The sequence below is a fragment of the Python bivittatus genome, unplaced genomic scaffold (assembly GCF_059951505.1).
Source record: "Python bivittatus isolate LINGU-HERP-01145 unplaced genomic scaffold, Pbiv_v1 ctg000690_np1212, whole genome shotgun sequence".
In the NCBI taxonomy this organism is placed as follows: domain Eukaryota; kingdom Metazoa; phylum Chordata; class Lepidosauria; order Squamata; family Pythonidae; genus Python; species Python bivittatus.
Window position 1 is genome coordinate 6503884 of NW_028277096.1, and position 17650 is coordinate 6521533.

Below are 17650 nucleotides of genomic sequence, written 5' to 3' on the forward strand. Positions count from 1 at the left end.
GTACTCTTTCTATCCTGCTTCTTCAAAATCCAACTTTCACTTCCATAGTCACAAGGAATACCATGGCTTGCACAATTCTGATCTTTGTAGGTATAGACACATCACGGCATTTGTATATCTTTTCCAAGGCCTTTATGGCTGCTCTCCCAAGGGTTAGTCTGCAGTGTATTTTTTGACTGCTTGTTCCTTTACTATTGAGGGTTGATCCTAAAAGGCAGAAGCTATCCACCACTTCAATATCTTCATTGTCAGTTCTAAGGCTGATTGTCCTACCTGTTGTCATTAGTTTGGTCTTCTTTATATTTTAGTCCCATTCTTTCACTTTGCTCCTTGATTTTTTATTACTAGGGTTTGCAGATCCTTTACATTTTTGGCTAACAGGGTAGTGCCATCAGCATAGCACAGGTTATTGAAATTTCTTCCAGTTTTTTTCCTCCAACCATGCTCATCTTCAACCCAGCTTCCCTTAATTGGCATATAGGTTGAATAAATAAAGGGAGAGTATACAGCCTTATCTCACTCCTTTGCCAACCTGGAGCCAGTCTGTTTCCCCATGTTCTGTCCATACTATGGCTTCCTGACTTGTATGTTTCTCATGAAGACAATGAGATATTCTGGGATTCCCATTTTTCTGAGCACTTTCCATAGCTTGACATGATCGATACAATCGAAGACCTCTCTACAATCAATGAAGCACATAGTGACTTCTTTTTGACATTCTTTGGCTTTCTCATTTATCCAACATATATTATCCAACAATGTACATATCTTAAAAATATTTTATTGCTAAAAAGTGCTAATCATCATCTGAGCCTTTAGCGAGTCGTAATATTTTGCTTGTGGAGGGTCTTGCTTCAGTGTTGATGGCTGCTGACTAATCAGGGTGGTGGTTGCTAAAGGTTGGGGTGGCTATGGCAATTTCTTAAAATAAGGCAATAATGAAGTTTGCCACATCAATGGACTCTTCAAGACATATTTCTCTGTAGCTTGAAATGCTGTTTGATAAACGCGATGCTTGCGAAGCGCATTAAGGCAAAGTGCAATAAAAGGAGGTATGCCTGTATTTGAGAACTCCTGAATAGGAGTTGAAGTGCCTTCCACATCAATAACATCATGACTCCTCCTTGAAAATGCCAACTGTGCCGATACATATGAAGTGTTGAAGACCCTCCCCTGGCTGATACTATAAGCTCAGAAGGAACAATACAGGATTGCTGTTGTTCAGTCGTTAAGTCGTGTCCGACTCTTCGTGACCCCATGAACCATACTGCGCCAGGCCTTCCTGTCCTTCACTGCCTCCCTGAGTTTGCTCAGTTTCATGCTCATTGCTTCAGTGATGCTATCTAACCATCTCAGCCTCTGCCGTCCCCTTCTCCTTTTGCCTTCAAAAGGATTATTACTCCAGAATTACTCCAGCAAATACAGGATTATTACTCCAGAATTCCCTATCGGACACCAGCGAGGGACCGGAGAGATGCTGCTTGTACAGTCCCGTTTTTTCGCCATCGAGGGTGACAAGCGTTGCTGCTTCCCTTCCTTCAGAAGGAAGCGAGCAGGAAGAGAAGCCACGCTGAAGCCACGTTTTGGTCACTTAGCCAGTTCAGAGAAGAGCCGGTAAACGCCCCCCCCCGCTCTCCCTCTCGCTCTCTGCGGTGCCCGCAAGCACCTCCCCCTCCACGAGACGCCACGAGTCACGCCTCCTTTCCCTTCGCGCTAATTCCTTCAACCCTGAGGCCACGCCCACCCCAGCTCGCCTCCCCGCCTGCCTCTCGCTCGCTGTCTCTGGCGCGCGGTGCATGCCGGGCAAGGAAGGGGGAACCGCGAGAGGAAGGAGGGAGGACGGCCGTGGCGGCGTCGCGGCCTCGATGTCTCGGGGCGGCTCGGCGCCCGGCTGGGGCTGGTGGCCTCCGTCGCGGCGGCGGGGGCGGCAACAACAGCGGGCCAGGAGGAGGGTGGCTGCCGGTTCCGGCTTCCTGGAGGGAATCTGGGCCTCTCCCGCGGCGGTGCTGGCGGCGGCGGCGGGACTGGTAGCAGCGTCGCTCTCCTTGCTGGTGCTCGTGCTGGGCCTCTCTGGAGCGGCGCTCTCCCTGATCGTGGCAGCGGCGGCTGCAGGGGCCTGGATAGTCTCCTCGGGGTTAGGCGGCGGCAAGGACCGGAGGGGGACCCCCTTGCTGACCCACCGCACCCCCTTCGCTGCCAAGAGCAGCGAAGCGGTCCTCGCCAACGGGGGGCCCTCCATGAGCTACTCCTCGCCCGGGCTGCTCGTGCCTGAAAGGAGGCGGCGGCAGATTTGCGGGTAAGGGAAGTGAGTGGAGCTCCTTGCCCTTTCAGCTCTTACAAAGACGGGCCCTGCTGGGAGTCTGTCAGTTGCAGTCTGTACATGTTCGTATGCCTGTGCTTCCAGAATGGAATTGGAACTGCAGCAATGTTGCCAAGGTTCTTTGGGCTCTCCAGTTGTGAAAGGGAAGAGGAGCATAAACTTGACTGGATAGAGGTTTCTTTTTCCATGGCTACACAGCAGTATTCCAGTGACATTCTTTCTCTTTCATCAAACTTGGTTAGGGAATCACTGGAGAAAATAAGGCTAGAACCTGCTTCTCTTCTCCTTCTTCCCGCCTGCTTGTACATGGGGAAAGGTAGCCATATACATTCAGACTGCATGCGCATGTTTGCACAATATATATTCTCTAATTTGAGCTAGCACTCTCTCATTCATTTATTTATATATATATATATATATATATATATATATCTCATAATTCTTAGCAAAACATATTTTGAGCTAGTCAATTTAGCTAAGTATTTGCTAGAGCTCAAATGTGGGGCCTCTTGCATGAAGAACAAGCTGTAGGTTCAGAGAGCTACAGTCCTTTCTCCTGTAGAAAGTTGGGCTACTTTCTGCTGTTCAACCCAGCATTCTTTTTGTTCTTTCTGTTCTGCATCTTCTCCCATTTTTGTGGGCTTCCTGTAATTAATGGTAGTTAGGATTTTTGGGGGGTTTTTTGGGGGGTACAATTTCATTCTGTCCCTCTGGTTATAGAGCCAGGTACTTCCCTGTTCCCATCCTTTTCTGGTTTGTCTTTTCCTTCCTCTTCTATGCATGTTTCATTCTACTTGGCAGAGATGGCTACTGTTTTGCTTGACCTTGGTTTTGGGGACTAAAGAGAAGCAGAGGTTTGGGGAGGTGGGGTGCTTTCTTTACACTGCCTGGGGAAGAGGAATAATTAAATCAGCATCTTCATCATATTGTGTTTTGTTGTTGTTTTATCTCTCAGCTTATTCTGACATCATTAAACCTGGCTTGATTTCAGCACTGCATTCTCCTTTTCCCTCATCCATTACCACTGCCTTATCAGAGCTCTTGTCAGTTTCCTCTTCCATCTGTGCTCTGGGTTTCCCTGGTGGAGAAGCTCAAATTCCCTTGCTTTGTCTATGGCAGGTTTGCTGCCTTTCTCATATTGTATTCAGACCAGATGTGATGGAAGGGAGAGAGCTGGAAATCTAAGTGGGTCTTGTCAGTGACTTACAATGAAGGTTTTTCTCAAGGTTGTAAGCCAGGCTGAATATATTAGCTGAGGTAAACAGCAGTGTCGTGTGTGCATGACAGATGTTCTGTTCTTATTGTAAGTCAGTATTCTCAGGTGATCCACTTTTCACTTAAATTGGCAGGTAGTAAATAGTCTATATAAATAAAATATTCAACTCAAAAATAAGTGAATGAATTCTATGGCTGAAGTTTGCTGCAAACCATCTTGGATTTGTAGTGCTCTCATTTTCTGGATTTATTGATTTTCATGTTGATGAGAATAGCATGCTAGATCTTCTATTTGCACTTTGAAATAACTTACAGTATGAACTGATGGGAAGTGATATCTATTCATTGCTGACAAGACTAAGTACTGAATATAATGAATATAAAGGATACTATGCATTGGTCTGAGATACCCTTTCTGATGGCACTTTTTACAGGAACAGTCTTGCTTATTTATTTTATTTATTTATTAAATTTGTATGCCGCCCATCTCCCCCAGCAGGTGACTGCTTAAGTCTTGCTGCTTAAAATTATTTCTCCATTTTCCTTGATTACATGCTTTGTTCTCCACTCTTTCCAGGGAACACCTGAGTCCATCAACTCATTTTATGCCCACTCCTCGTCGGCGCTATCCTATCCAGCAGGCCCAGTATGCTGCGTTGGGAACCCTACCTTCAATTTGCTGGGATGGCTATCGGCGGAAAAACAGGCTATCCATTCACCATTCTAGCATGGCCCACAGCCCTGTGACAGTGAAGATTGCTCGACCAGACAGCAACATTGGCCGTTCCCCACTGTGAGTCTGCTTCAGTAATCACTTTTGAGCAGTTCTTAGGTTTGCAAGCTTGAAGGTTGACTCTTGGAGTGATCTCACCTCTCATTTCTCTTCCTGATTTATGATGATGTGTGTAAATATTGTAGAAAGATGGGCAATCTCTTAAGTTGTTTCCTTGTGCCCCAGTAACTTAGAACACATCCTGGTTAGTTGATTGGTGGGACTGACTGAGCTATTCCTCTTCCTGTTATCAGCCTCCACAATCCTTGGCGCTAAAATGACTTCTTCATCACTCATCGTATTGCCTTAGAAGTGCTTTGTGAGGTCACAAGTGAATCCTGAGCTGATGTGAACAGGCTGCCTACATTCAGCCAGTTTTCAAACTGAATCCCATTGGATAGAGGTCCAGTGGGCGTGAGGAGTGCAGTAACTTAGCTCCTGGGATATCATATGGGTAGTAAATTCACACTTGTGACTACTATTATTTCGTCTGACAGGTTGGAGCAGTTGGTTTCTCCTGTGGCTTTCTCTTCAGCACCTAACACTATCCTGGATCCATGTGCAAAAGAAACTGTCTTGAATGCTCTCAAAGAGAGCCGGAAGAGAGCTGTGGAGGAAGAAGAGGAGGACCAGAACTTTCCAGGTGGTCAGGAAAACAAGAAGAGGTAATGGCTAATGGTCTCTCTGGATGCTGCAGAACAAGTCTCCAGAAAATTAGCACAGTAGTTAAACACTTTGGTTTAAAGAGTGGAACTCAAGCTTATACGTTAATCTGAACAAAACACTTTCTGAGGTGGGTCGTAGCAATACTGCTTACACAGGGACAGGAGTTATTCAATATTTTAATCCTCAGATCAAGACAAATATTCTTACATATTCCTTGTAAACTTCCTGCATTTAGTAAGGTCTGCACCCCAAAGCTATTAACAGGTAATAGATTTGCAGCAAACATGTAGTTTTGTATGCAGTCAAGTTATATATATCTCAGTCAGGACTTGCAAGCCAAGCAACAGGGCTTAGAAGAATCAGAATGCTTGCACCAGTATCTTCTCCTGTATCTTCTGTAAGTTACCATAGCATTGCTTCATGCTTTCGTTGACTCCAGACACTTTGTAAGCATATTGCAACCATGCTTATAATAGAAAAATATGGCAAAGGCAGGCAGGAATGAGTACACAAAATGTGCACCTCATTATAGGTTTTGAGCCATCTAAGATCAATATTCCCTGTAACAAATTATCATATCTAGACCAATTATTTGGGCCCATGTCTTTTGGGACATCTTTATTCTTTGCTAGAAAATGAACAACTTATTTTGAATATGAATAACATTTCCAGAAGTGCAGTTGCATTTCTTCATACTGATCTTTTGATTATTTTAGGACATCTGTATAATAAAGTCAATAGATTGTTTCATGGACTTTGTACAAACTGTTTTCAATAAGGCTGCTATACCTGGAGAATGTTTTTTTTTGCTGGGGTGAAGAGATATAGCAGATGCCATGGTAAGTACTGGGACTGCTACCATTACTCATGGTATTTTAAGTTTGAAAACAGTTTAAATATAACGTTTTTAAAAATACATCACATCCACTTGCCACAACAGTAAGATCCCTTCAAGCTGAAATCCATTGAATAGTTTCTGCTTCACCTTTGAAAAATTGGCAAAATGTGTTTTCTCTCCCTCTGATCAGCCTCCCTATTTTTGTGCTGGTGGTTGACATGGAATTTTAATGGGTGACTTTACTCCTTTACACTAGCCTGAGAATGGAACTGAACTTCCTCATTATAGTGAACCAGTTGGACCAGAGTTCTTTGGGATTGCTGGTAGAAGGGATGTGCTCTTGTTTCCACCTGAAATCATACTTTTAATCTTTTTATTTCCTGCAGACGCCATGATAGTACTGGAAGTGCTCATTCGGCATTTGAGCCCTTGGTGGCTAATGGAGCACCTGCATCTCTTGTCCCCAAGTAAGTCCATGATGTTTTTCCTTATAATGCTAACAAATGATCCTGTGTATGTTTTGGAGAAGAGAGGATCACATGGGGAAAATGTTTGAGCCCTTTTCTCCCTAGTTGCTGGTTCTCCTGTCAGTTGAAGGATCCAGATGAATTACAGTGTGTGTGTAATTAAGTAAATTAAATTAGATAAGTAGGTAAAACAAAATAAAGGAATTGGTTTTTAAATGCCTGGCTAAAGAGATGTAGCTTCACAGATCTTTTAAAGTTAGGAGCGGGAGCCAAATACAGCTCTTGGGGGAGTGCATTCTGTAGCTTTGAAGCTATGTAACAGAAGGTGGTCTCCTGTGGGTTAGATAAATGGGCCTCTGAAAGCTGGAACATCATTCCGAGAAGAGGAGGACATCATTTTCCTGGAGAGAGGATTCCAGTTTGGCTCTCCTGGAAATATATTGTGTATACTTTGTGCTTGTAAACCACAAGAAACAAGATAGGTTCCTTCACTGCACTTTGGAAGTTGTGCTTCTTCCAAATTGTCTTGCAGCATACCTATAACCTCTGCCTCTTTTCCCAGGCCTGGGTCTCTGAAGCGGGGACTCCTTTCTTCCCACTGCCTAGAAGATTGCTCCTCTAAGAGATCGCGCACCTCTTCCCTCAGTTCTGTGAATAGTCTGTCTGTGGGTGGAATACCAAGCTCTATCCGCAATGCTATTGCCAGCTCATACAGCTCCACCAGAGGTCTCTCACAGGTACGCTGTTAGATGACTAGCTCCCTTAATGCGTGAGACAGTGTAGGTATTTTCCCAGTTGTAGGCGAAATTGTGATTCTCAAAAGATTCCTAGTGAGCCCTCTAAGAAGCAAAGATGCGATAGTAACTTGCTATTCTCTTCTTCTTTCTTAAACAAAACTTGATCATCTGCATACAAATATTAACTTCTCTGTTTGTTCTCAAATTAGAAGAATAAATATGGCAACAAAGGGACTTGTCTCTTAAAATGTAAAAATATATGTTATGACTGCAGATCAATGAAGTTTAGTTTGCCAGTTTTCGTAAATGGTTGTAATACGGTCTGTCTGAATTCAGTCCAAGTTTTTCATGGAATCTGATATGGCATAGGAATGGAAGTTGTCAGAAGAGGGTCTGGAGTTGGCTTCTTAGTTGGTAGATTTGTCAGAGGTGTACAAACCCTGCTACTAGTTTGTATGCTGCAAGTAACACTATAAAATCCTTTCATTCAGTCTGATAATTGTCATCCAGGTTGTTTACTAAGATCCTTGTGACTTTTGACAGTCCCAGCTGAATCTGCAGGGCACTTGTGGATGTTCCTACCTGGACGATATCTTCATCACGTATCCATCCAAATAGTAAGAGTGGAGTAGCCAGCCAGTGCAGAAAATTATCAGGAATTTTGCAAGCAACAGAGGGAATTAGAAGAGCCTGTTAGAATCAAATGGCCAGCAAATCCTAGCAGTGGCTGACAGTTCTACAAAGCCTGAAGGTAGCAAGCTGCTATGGCTATACTCAAGCAGACTTCTCACAGGAGTGAGTCTAAACTTTCTCACCAAAATGAATAAGCATGCTGGATGCCAATCTGTCCAGGCAGAGACTACTGAGAGATTGAAACAAAGAGATACAGCTGAGTTGGGGAGCCTGGTAGAGCAACAATGTCACAGAGGCCAGTGATTGGACAGGGTTTCAAGAATAAATGTGGCATAAGTGATTCTTGAATAAGTTTATTATAAGTGTGTAAGTTTTAGATGGCAGCATTTAATCACGGAAGATTCTTTGTGCCATTCACCTCCTGTGTAAATAGGTTTCAAAAGAGGCTACATTAACTTCCTAACCATATAGATTCTCTGCTTAGGACCTAAGTAGAGTACCGAAGAGATTCTTCTTGTTCCTAATAATACTTCTTGCTTCATTTTCTTTCCTTCAGCTCTGGAAGAGAAGGGGGCCAAGTACCTCTCCTCTTTCCAGCCCAGCATCTTCTCGGTCTCAAACACCTGAAAGGCCTAACAAGAAAGCAAGATATCCCAGCTCCAGCATCACGTAAGTGCGGTTTTTCTTTACCCTTCTGATATTCTGTAGTCTTCTTATGGTTATCAGAAGCTAGAAGGATCAAGTATAATGCAATTCCTTCAAATCCTCTTTCTGATAGATACTTTGGTTTCCATAGACATATCTTGTGTGTGTGTGTGCGTGCGCTTTCAAGTCACTGTTGACTCCTGTTGACTGCCTGGACAAATCCCTGCAGTTTTCTTGGCAAGATTTCAGAAATGATTTGCCATTGCCTGCTTCCTAGGGCTGAGAGTGAGTGTCTGGCCCAAGGTCAGCAGTTCACTTTGTGCCTAAAGCAGGACTAGAACTCATGGTCTCCCAGTTTCTAGCCTGATGCCTTAACCACTACACCAGACTAGCTTTCTATAGATATATCTACAGTACATGATTCCTCCCTTCTCTTGTTTCACTGGTGAAGTTGAACAAAGAAATCTTTCCTGCATTTAAAGGTCTCCTGAAAAGAGATCACTCTTCTGCAAGGAAGGGCAAGGTTTGCATGTGGTCTTTAATAGGCAAGATCCTGACTAGTTTTTTGGGGGGTGGGGTATGTATTTATCGAAAAGAAAGCTGACCATTAAAAACATTTGGAATTCCAAAAGTGTATAGAAAGCATTTTCCATGACATTTGACCAAACTGCATCTCCAAAGTTAACCTGACCATTAGACAAATTGAAAGAGTGCTTTAGGCAGTGAATGAAGATGTGCAGTGAATTGGGCTGTTGTCCTTGCAATCTGTTGCCTGGAATTTTTTGTCACTAGGGCAACACACTCAGGTGACCACAGGGGCCCTGAAAATCTCCTCAAATCATCCAAAGGGCAGATGGCCAACTATTGGCCATGAAATGAGTGACAGTAGTCCATGGGAGGAAAAATGGTAGAGATGAGGGAAGCAGGTCTTCCTCCCACCTCAGACTGCCCCTCTGCAAATCTTCCCACCCTGAAAGAAGAAGAGCTTAAGCATCATATCTCACTTGCGTTCTCCTGTGCTACAGCGAAGAAGAGCCTCAGAAATCCAACACACAAACGCCCGTGACAGCAGACAAAGAGATGCAGGAAGAAAAGAGTAAGTGGAAGGGATGGGGATGAGATGTGCCAAGAAGAAATGGGGAGCAAGACTGAGGTGCAGCATTGAGTCTGGGGTATGATGTGAGGATCCTAAACAAAAAAGAAAGAAAGAAAGAAAGAAAGAAAGAAAGATCTCATTGTGGGTAAGGGGGAAAATGTCTGTTTCACAGCAGTCTGCTTTAGAATGACTTTTACACAGATGGATTGTGATGATTTTACAGCTGCTCAGAATGAAAAAAAAGTCATATCTATGCAATAGCAGCAAAGTGGTGTTTCAGTATTTCAAGCCTATGTTGCTAAGCGGTCTTAGCTATATATCTTTTTTTCTCTGTTGCATGTTTTCTAATCAGTTGGGAGGCTCTATTAAAAACAACTTACAGACTATCTTGAGGTCTCTGGAGGAAATATTGAAATTTTAGTTAATACTGAGTCATAAAAATATTCTTACAATGTATCAGCCCAGCTTATTCCTGTTTATTTTTCTGTAGCTTCTGTGTTCACATTATGCCTATCTATTTTTTAAAGCCTTTAAAGATGTTGTATTTAGACACGGATAATTACTACTGCAGAAGCCTGAGCTGCTTCTGATTGGGCAACCACATGCATATCTTGTCAACTGTGGTCTCCTTCTCTAGTTTCAGAATCACCCTTGCAGAATAAACGCAACTATGTGACTTCACTATCTTCATCAGGAAGCAATGGCAAGCGCAAGCGGAAGATTCAGCTACTTTCAGCTCATCATGGAGATAATTTCACCTTGGTATATCTCTTCAGTGACTGCTTTCTTTCCTTCCTCCTTTTTTCCAGGAGCAAGAAATGTTGGGCACATAGTTGGGCTGACATACGGAAGACACCATATGGCTGGTGATAAGCTATCCAGCCAAGAAGACAAGATAGTTAAATTGAGTAGGATGGGTGCTGCTAAGCATGCCACATGCCTTGATGCCTGAGAAAAAAGTGGGAAGCATTAAAGTCATGTAATCTTTGGATTTATTTATACATTCTCAGAGCTAAGGGAAGAATACCTCTGTCTTTTGTGTGGTGCTATTTTATGACAGTGCTCTTTTGCTCATTCAGAACAAATACTTAAAATGTTGTTTTCTTGGCAGCCTCCACCACCTCAGCTGGGCTATCCAGTCACCCCAGAGGACTTGGATGCCGAGAAGAAAGCAACATTACAGTGGTTCAACAAAATCTTGGAAGAGAACATTGGTAGGTGATACCTCTTGCCTGCTCTAAGCTGTCCTTTGAGAGTCTACTCCAAGAATAGGAGATTTATACAAACTAAAAGTGGCTAATGATGATGACTCTTTCTGTGCAGGTCTCAAAATGTCTCTTTTGCTTGTTCTGTTGGCTCTTGTTAGTCACAGATACATTAGTTGGCTTTCATGTCAGCAGATGCTAGATAATGGACTCTTGTGACCTTACAATTGCCGGAAAGCTCTGATGGTTTTCCCAACAGATTCCACTCCAAGCCCACCTGTGGAGACCACCTCTTCACCCCAAACCTTGAACTTTTCCCTGATATCTGGCAAGCCAACCCCCGTATCATTGCCCGTCTCTACTGCAACAACCAATCCTCTTCTGGAGAGCCTGAAGAAGATGCAAGATGTAAAGAGCTCTTCAGTACAAGCAGGTGAGCAGTTTCAGAGGGAAAGGGACATTCATTGGCTGCCTGTGAAGAACGTTTGAGTGTGATAACGGTCTATGCTCTGAGGTTGGTGGATCTGAAGCTGTTCTTAAGTATTTATCAGCTTCCTGTAGAATTGACATTGACGAAGAATGCAGGGGAACAAGGACTAGGATTTCTGTAAGTAATCTAGGTCTCATCTGATGATCCTAGAGATGGGTAGGGTTAGGAGTTTTATGTTCATTAAAATATTATAGATGATTCCATTAAAACGCTTTTTTTCAAATTTTGTCCTGAACAGGATTCAAAATACAGTATCTTGCTTCCCGCTCTTCCTTTCCAAAGATCCAGAAGCAGGCTGAACTTTATAGCCTTAAAGCTCACCTTAAAAAAATCAGATGGTCCCATAAATTTATGAATTCTTTGCATTTATAATGCAGAAACTATTCAGCTCACAGACTGACCAACGAGGCCTTCCTTTCCCCTCTTGAGCTAAAGGGAAAAGGCAGAGGCAATTTAAACTGACTAGTATGCTTTTTTCCATCCAGAAAAAAGATTGCTCCTCACCTCCTTCATAAAGAAAAATATTCTTTTTGTTCAAAAATATTTTTCCCAGTTATTAAGGGAAAAGCATTGGAGCTCATCTGGCCTACTGGAGTATTTGGAGACTAGAATCCAGACTTTCCCCTGGACCCAGGTCTCCACTTACGTTGTGGAGATACTGTGGAACTCCACAGGCCTGGCATCTTGCCAGCTTTGAAGCAGAGTTTTCTACTTTTGAGAAATTCCCTCCTCCTGGGGCCTATTCAGTCCATTTGTTGGTTTTCTTTTAAATGGTTGGAGCATGTCCTTTTTCAGGAGACATTTAGAGCAATTTGGAAAATCCTTAAATATGTTTTTTAATGTTCAGTTTTACAGAATTATAACCATCATTTCATCTATTCCTTTCTGTTTATTATCTGAAGAGGAATTTCTGATTAGATATGTGTAATCCTGTTAAGCTAGCTCCTGAATGCCAAATAGCTGACTGTTGCAGACCATTTTCTGGGGATTAGCAAGCAAAATGGCCTACATTAGACAAGAGAGGATAAGATAGATTCTGAAATGTTTATCGTGCAGCCTAAAGAAATATTCCTTACCCTCCATCCATGCTGGACAGTAAGTCCAGAATATTTTTGCCTTTTTGATGTATCCAGCTTTGAATTTCTCCCAAGGTAGAGATTTAATTCTTGAACTTCTCCCCTGGTTGTAATGACAGTTGGATTGTTTCAGGGTAGGAATATCACCCTTTTTCTCTGCATATACAAAAATGAAACAAATTCTATTCTGCAGTAAATAGAGAAGAGGAGGAGGGAAGAGAACATTTAAGTATTCCAGATTGTCTAATATAAATATAGTGGTACCTCGGGTTACGAATTTAATCCGTTCCATGACTCTGGTCGCAACCCGATTTGTTCGCAACCCGAAGCAAATTTTCCCATAAGGTTCAATGTAATTACCGTTAATCCGTTCCGGCGTCCGCGGACCACGCATCAAGGGCAGAAAAATGGCCGCGGACCACGTGGCAGGGCGGAAAAACGGCCACGAACCACGTGGCACGGGCAGAAAAATGGCCACGGACCGCGCGGCAGGGCGGAAAAACGGCCGCGGACCGCACGGCAGGGCGGAAAAACAGCCACGGACCATGTGGCACGGGCGGAAAAATGGCCGCAGACCACGTGGTACAGGCGGAAAATGGCCGCGGACCACGTGGCACGGGCAGAAAATGGCCGCGGACCACGTGGCACGGTGGAAAATGGCCGCGGATCCGGTTCATACCCTGAGGCGGAGTTTGCAAACCGAGGTAAATTTTTGTGGCCAGAGGTGGTCGTAACCCGAAAAGTTCGTAAGCAGAGGCGTTCGTAACCCGAGGTACCACTGTAAATGAGTAACTATTTACTGTGGAACAGTGTCTCCTCCTGAGTACAGTAATGTAGTGTTTTCTCAAATTTTTCCTTCCCTCTACCCCAGCCAATACAGTTCCAGGGGCTGCAGAGACTCCTCAGATACCAGCCTTCTCTGCCTCATTGGATTCGAGCTCCTCTGTGCCGGTGACATCTCCTGAGGTAGCGAAGCCTCTGACGCTCAACGTACCTGTTTCCCTGTCTGCTGCTGCTCCTTCTTCAGGCACTGCCCTGCCCACTAGCAGCACAGACAGTGTGGTGACAGCTTCTTCTGATCTGGGCCACACTCCAGCCAGGCCCTCGTCTGCTCCAAAGCCGAGCATCCTCTTTGGGATCCTCACCAGTCCTCCAGCCGACAAACCCCCAGCTGCAACGACACCATCTTCTTCTGCACCCAGTACAGTGCCTGTTTTCAAACCAGTGTTTGGCAGCCCAGCAAAAAGTGACAACTTTGGCTTCTCCACAAGCAGCACCTCAGTGGTTCCTGCCACTGTGCCATCTGAGACTACGCCTTCTTTGGCACCTCCTGTCCCTCCCAGCAGCACATTCAAACCCATCTTTGGATCGCTGTCCACACCGGCAACGACTGTTCTGCCTACAACTGCGTCATCTTCTCCCTTCACATTCAGTCAGTCTCCTCAGCCGGCAGCATCATCTGGGCTTCCTGCCGTTAATGCCTCCAGCAGTTTAGGGTTCCCTGTTCTCTCGGAAGCCACTATGACCACCTCAGTGTCACCCCCTGGAACAGCAAGTGTGACGTTTGTCTCCATGAGCAAACCAGTGTTCAGTTTTGGGCCTGGCATTCCATCCTCTGCCGCTACCCCCAGCAGCAGCAGCAGTGCCACTACTGCCACGGTTGCCTCCACATTGGCATCCCAGCCCTTGCTCTTTGGGGCTGTGCCCAATGCCAGCACAGCTGCCATGCCTCTTTTCCAATTTGGCAAGCAAGCTGCACCCACAGGCCCCACTGTCAATCTCTTGGCACCTTCCAGCACCACTGAGCCTGTTCCCAGCATTGCTGCTGCTGCCGCCGCTGCTGCCGCCGCCACCACCACCAGTACTTGCTTCAGCATTTTTAGTGGCAGCAGCAACAGTTCCACGCAGGCCTCTTCAGCACCATCAGCCACCACACAGCCTCCACTGACATTTGGGTCCTGCACCTCTGCATTCAGCGGCACCTTTGGGGCTGCCTCAAAACCACCCCCTCCATATCCCGCAGTCACAAGTCAGCTGGCTTTTGATGCAGGTGTCCCTGAGGGCCAGCCAGCAGCTCTCAAGCCACCAGCAGCAGGACCACTGAACTTTGGGACTCCTTTCAGCTTCACTGGCTCAGTAGCCCAACCTGCAGCCCAGACAGCGTTTGGTAGCACTACGCAGACCCCTTTTGGAGGGCCCAGTCCTTTGACATCCTTTGGAGCCAAAAGTACTTCCCAGCCAGCATTTGGAGTTGCGTCGTCCATCTTTTCCTTTGGGACAGCCACCACGTCCAGCACTCAGACTACGAGCAGCAGCACAGGAAGCTCTGTATTTGGAGGTTCAGCCCCAGCTCCATTCACCTTTGGGGTGTCGAATCAGCCAGGGGTAGCAGGCAGCGCCTTTGGCGTTGGTGCCAATGCTACCGGCACAGGAGTGCCTACGGTTGGATTCAGTTTTGGCAGTGGGCAGAGCGGAGCTGCAGAGGGAGTGACACCCTTTGGAACTTCCTTGGCACAAAACCCTCTGGGTGCCCAGAACCAAAACTCTGCCTTTGCTTTCAGCATCCCAAGCACACCTGAGAGCAAGCCAGCATTCGGAGGTGAGTTGCCTTTGCTTGGCCTCCTGCTTGTTCAGTCTCTGGCAGGAGAGCAGGATGGACCTGACAAAACAGCATCCCTACTCATTCTTTTGGGGGGATTGGCTATCTTCAAAATGGGTTATAAGAGAAGCATAGTACACTTGACATTGCTATTTTCTAGTTTCCCTATTCTTATGGGCTGTTTTGATTCCTAGGCCATGATCTAAAAGTCCTAGCTTTATATTTGCAGCCATTGAGAGTATGTGAATTCATATCTCTGCTCAGGAAGATGCATACAGATGAAGATTTTTTCAGCTCTGACCAGGTTCTGTTTCCATTCTGTCCCCTAAATCCAAGTCTCAGTTCCTCCAGCCCTATCTGTTTCTCTGTGCTCATTGCAACAAACATTGACAGTTCGCTTCAAGTGTAGGTGATTGAGATAATGAGACTTGAGCCCAACTTAGGTAGCCATAGATTGGACCAAGTTGCGTGTGAGGAAATAAAATGAATAAAAGGCAGGGATTTCTGGGTTGACAGTGCCTGCTCCTTGGCTGATTTTTAGAGGAAAGTAGAATGGAGAAGGGAGTAAGGGGCTGATAGACCCCTTTGGTGTTCCCCCAATACAAAACATCCAGAGAAAGTGGTTTCTGTCATTCTTGTGTGCCTGACAATAGTAAAGAGCAGGGATTGTCATCTTGTTTCTCATTAATGTGAATTCATCCTCTAGTAGGAACTTAACCTTGCTACTATTTTGTGGTTTAGGAACTCCCACCCCCACATTTGGACAAAGTACACCTGCACCAGGTGGTGGCACAGTAGGGAGCTGCAACCTTTCCTTTGGAACACCCATCACCCCCACCTTTGGAGGAATGGCACCTGCTGCTTTTGGTAAGAGTTTGAAAGTTGATGGGCAGGAGGCCTTTGTATTGCAAGATGGGCGGTCTTTTTGCAACATCTAGAGCTGCAGGGATCACAGTGAAATAGTGAAATCACTGGAGAACAATGTTGTTTTGTTTTGCGGGTCTGGGGGTGAGGAGATTTAAAATAAAATAGGTGTGTTAAAATAAGGAAGGCTTGACATTATTATAGTTCTAAATCCAAAAACATTGTCACCAAATAAAGTGATGTTGCCAAACTTAGATGGCACATTCTTCAGAAGGGTCCAGGGACTGAAAATCACCTATGAGTAGCAGGTTACACCCCCCCCCCAAGCCATTTGACTTACTTGCTGTGCCCTAACAGTCTCTGTGGGAAAGACCAAAGAAAGACCTTTTGCTTCTCTGTCCCCCTCCAGGGCCAGCAACACCCACCTTCTCCATTGGAGCCGGATCCAAGACAGGAGCCCGCCAACGGCTGCAGGCCCGGAGGCAGCACACTCGTAAAAAGTAACCAGGAGCAGCTTCCTGCCTGGACTTCAACTCCCAGTTGATCTGCTGACAGACCCTCCTAGTCATACAACGCAAGGAAGACTTATTCTGGTGTACATCCTCGGCGGGACTGTCCTGGGAGTCTCTTCTCTGTAACAACCACAGGAAGCTATTCTGGATCAGAGTGATTTTTACCCCTTCGAATGGGATAGGAGAAACCAAGCCCTTTTTACTTGAACAGTCTATGGCTGAGTCTGGATGAAAAATTTGTACATATCCTCTATTTTCCCTTCTCCATGTGGACCTCTCCCATTAATCTTCCCTTCTTTCTCTGACCTTAACTTCATTCCTTTTTGGCTGCCTAGTGAAGGGAGTAGGGTGTTGGGGAAAGTGTTTGGCTTGCAGCCATCTAAATGTTTCTGACTGAAACCAACCGTTAGTTCCCGTCCTCAATTTCTTCCCTCATTGGAAGCCTTTTCCAGGGAATCTTCAGGGCATCCTTGATCCAAATTCCCATCAAAACCTAGTCCAAGGTAAGACCCCTCTGTCCCATTGGGATAGCCACCGTCTTGCCAAGGCTTCTGGCTTCATGTGATTTTATCTTGGCTCTGAGTTGGAACGCTAATCGTTGTTAGCTGTGGCTACAGAGCCTAACAACAGAGAAGTGGTTGAACCTGAACGCTACCCAGAGTCGCTTTGTGTGAGATGGGTGGCTATATAAATGTGACAAATAAAGAAGAAACCTGGAGAAATGTCTTAGAATCAGAGGTCCAGAGGGATCTCCCTCACTTGTATGCTGCTCCGTGAGCATCTGGCGAGGGAGACAATGCCACTCACCACTGCTGCTTTTCAGTTATGCAGCCTTTCCTTTCCCCCTGCCCTCCCCCCTTTCAAATGTCTGTGTTTTGCTCACAGTATGTTTGTGTTCTTTTTTTTTATTGCTCTGTGAATTGAGTTTGGAGGAAGAATTGAATTGTATGCGTGGCGGCATGTTGGTAATGCCGGACTTGTTGTAAACATTTTTCAGGGTGCCTGTCTCCAACGGAGACGAACCCTGCTTAATTGGGTGTGGACAGTCACTGCATGGCTACATGTGCTGAATGAACTGAAGTGTGAAGACTTCTGCTTGGAAGGCTGGAAGTGCCAACTTGGGTCTGTAGCCAAGACCTTCAGAGGAAGGCAGGAAAGGCCACCTCCCTGATGCTTTGTGGCTCCAGGACCTTGTGGAAAGTTCTTATTCTGTGCTGGGCCTCGGAGTAGGGAGGAACAACATTTCTGTGGTGGAAGAGTAAAATCTTAAGCCCTGTGGGGCTCTGGCTGAAATCTGATTTTTTTTTTTCCCAACTCAAAAGAGCTTGAATCACAGCAGTCAGCCATTGCGGTAGACAAGCAGCTCGGCAACAAAAATGGTTCCTCAGCCAACTTTGCTCTTGGAAGAGTCAGGCCAGCTGCCAGTGGTGTGAGTGTGTGCGTGAGCCTGCCTAATTCTAAATTTAAAAAAATATTTAAACATTTTTTAACAAAGTGAAACTTTATTTTTATATT

General features: G+C 45.2%; 1 protein-coding gene across 1 annotated transcript; it reads left to right on the forward strand.

Annotated features, from left to right (window-relative positions):
* Positions 1–1787: 1787 nt before the first annotated feature.
* On the forward strand, positions 1788–16827 carry LOC103058479 (nuclear envelope pore membrane protein POM 121C). The gene is made up of 13 exons (XM_007436886.3): positions 1788–2296; positions 4113–4328; positions 4805–4972; positions 6198–6278; positions 6841–7015; positions 8205–8317; positions 9319–9389; positions 10027–10151; positions 10501–10603; positions 10854–11027; positions 13032–14759; positions 15501–15626; positions 16033–16827. The coding sequence occupies exons 1-13, from the start codon at positions 1797–1799 to the stop codon at positions 16125–16127; spliced, it is 3675 nt and encodes a 1224-aa protein (XP_007436948.2). The 5' UTR covers positions 1788–1796; the 3' UTR covers positions 16128–16827.
* The last annotated feature ends 823 nt before the right edge of the window (positions 16828–17650 follow it).

Excerpts from the sequence above, each read along its gene's own strand:
- LOC103058479 (XM_007436886.3), top strand. The coding sequence starts at position 1,797 with ATGCCGGGCAAGGAAGGGGGAACCGCGAGAGGAAGGAGGGAGGACGGC. Across the intron at positions 11,028-13,031 it reads GAGCTCTTCAGTACAAGCAG|CCAATACAGTTCCAGGGGCT; the intron begins GTGAGCAGTTTC and ends CCTCTACCCCAG. Across the intron at positions 14,760-15,500 it reads GAGCAAGCCAGCATTCGGAG|GAACTCCCACCCCCACATTT; the intron begins GTGAGTTGCCTT and ends TTTGTGGTTTAG.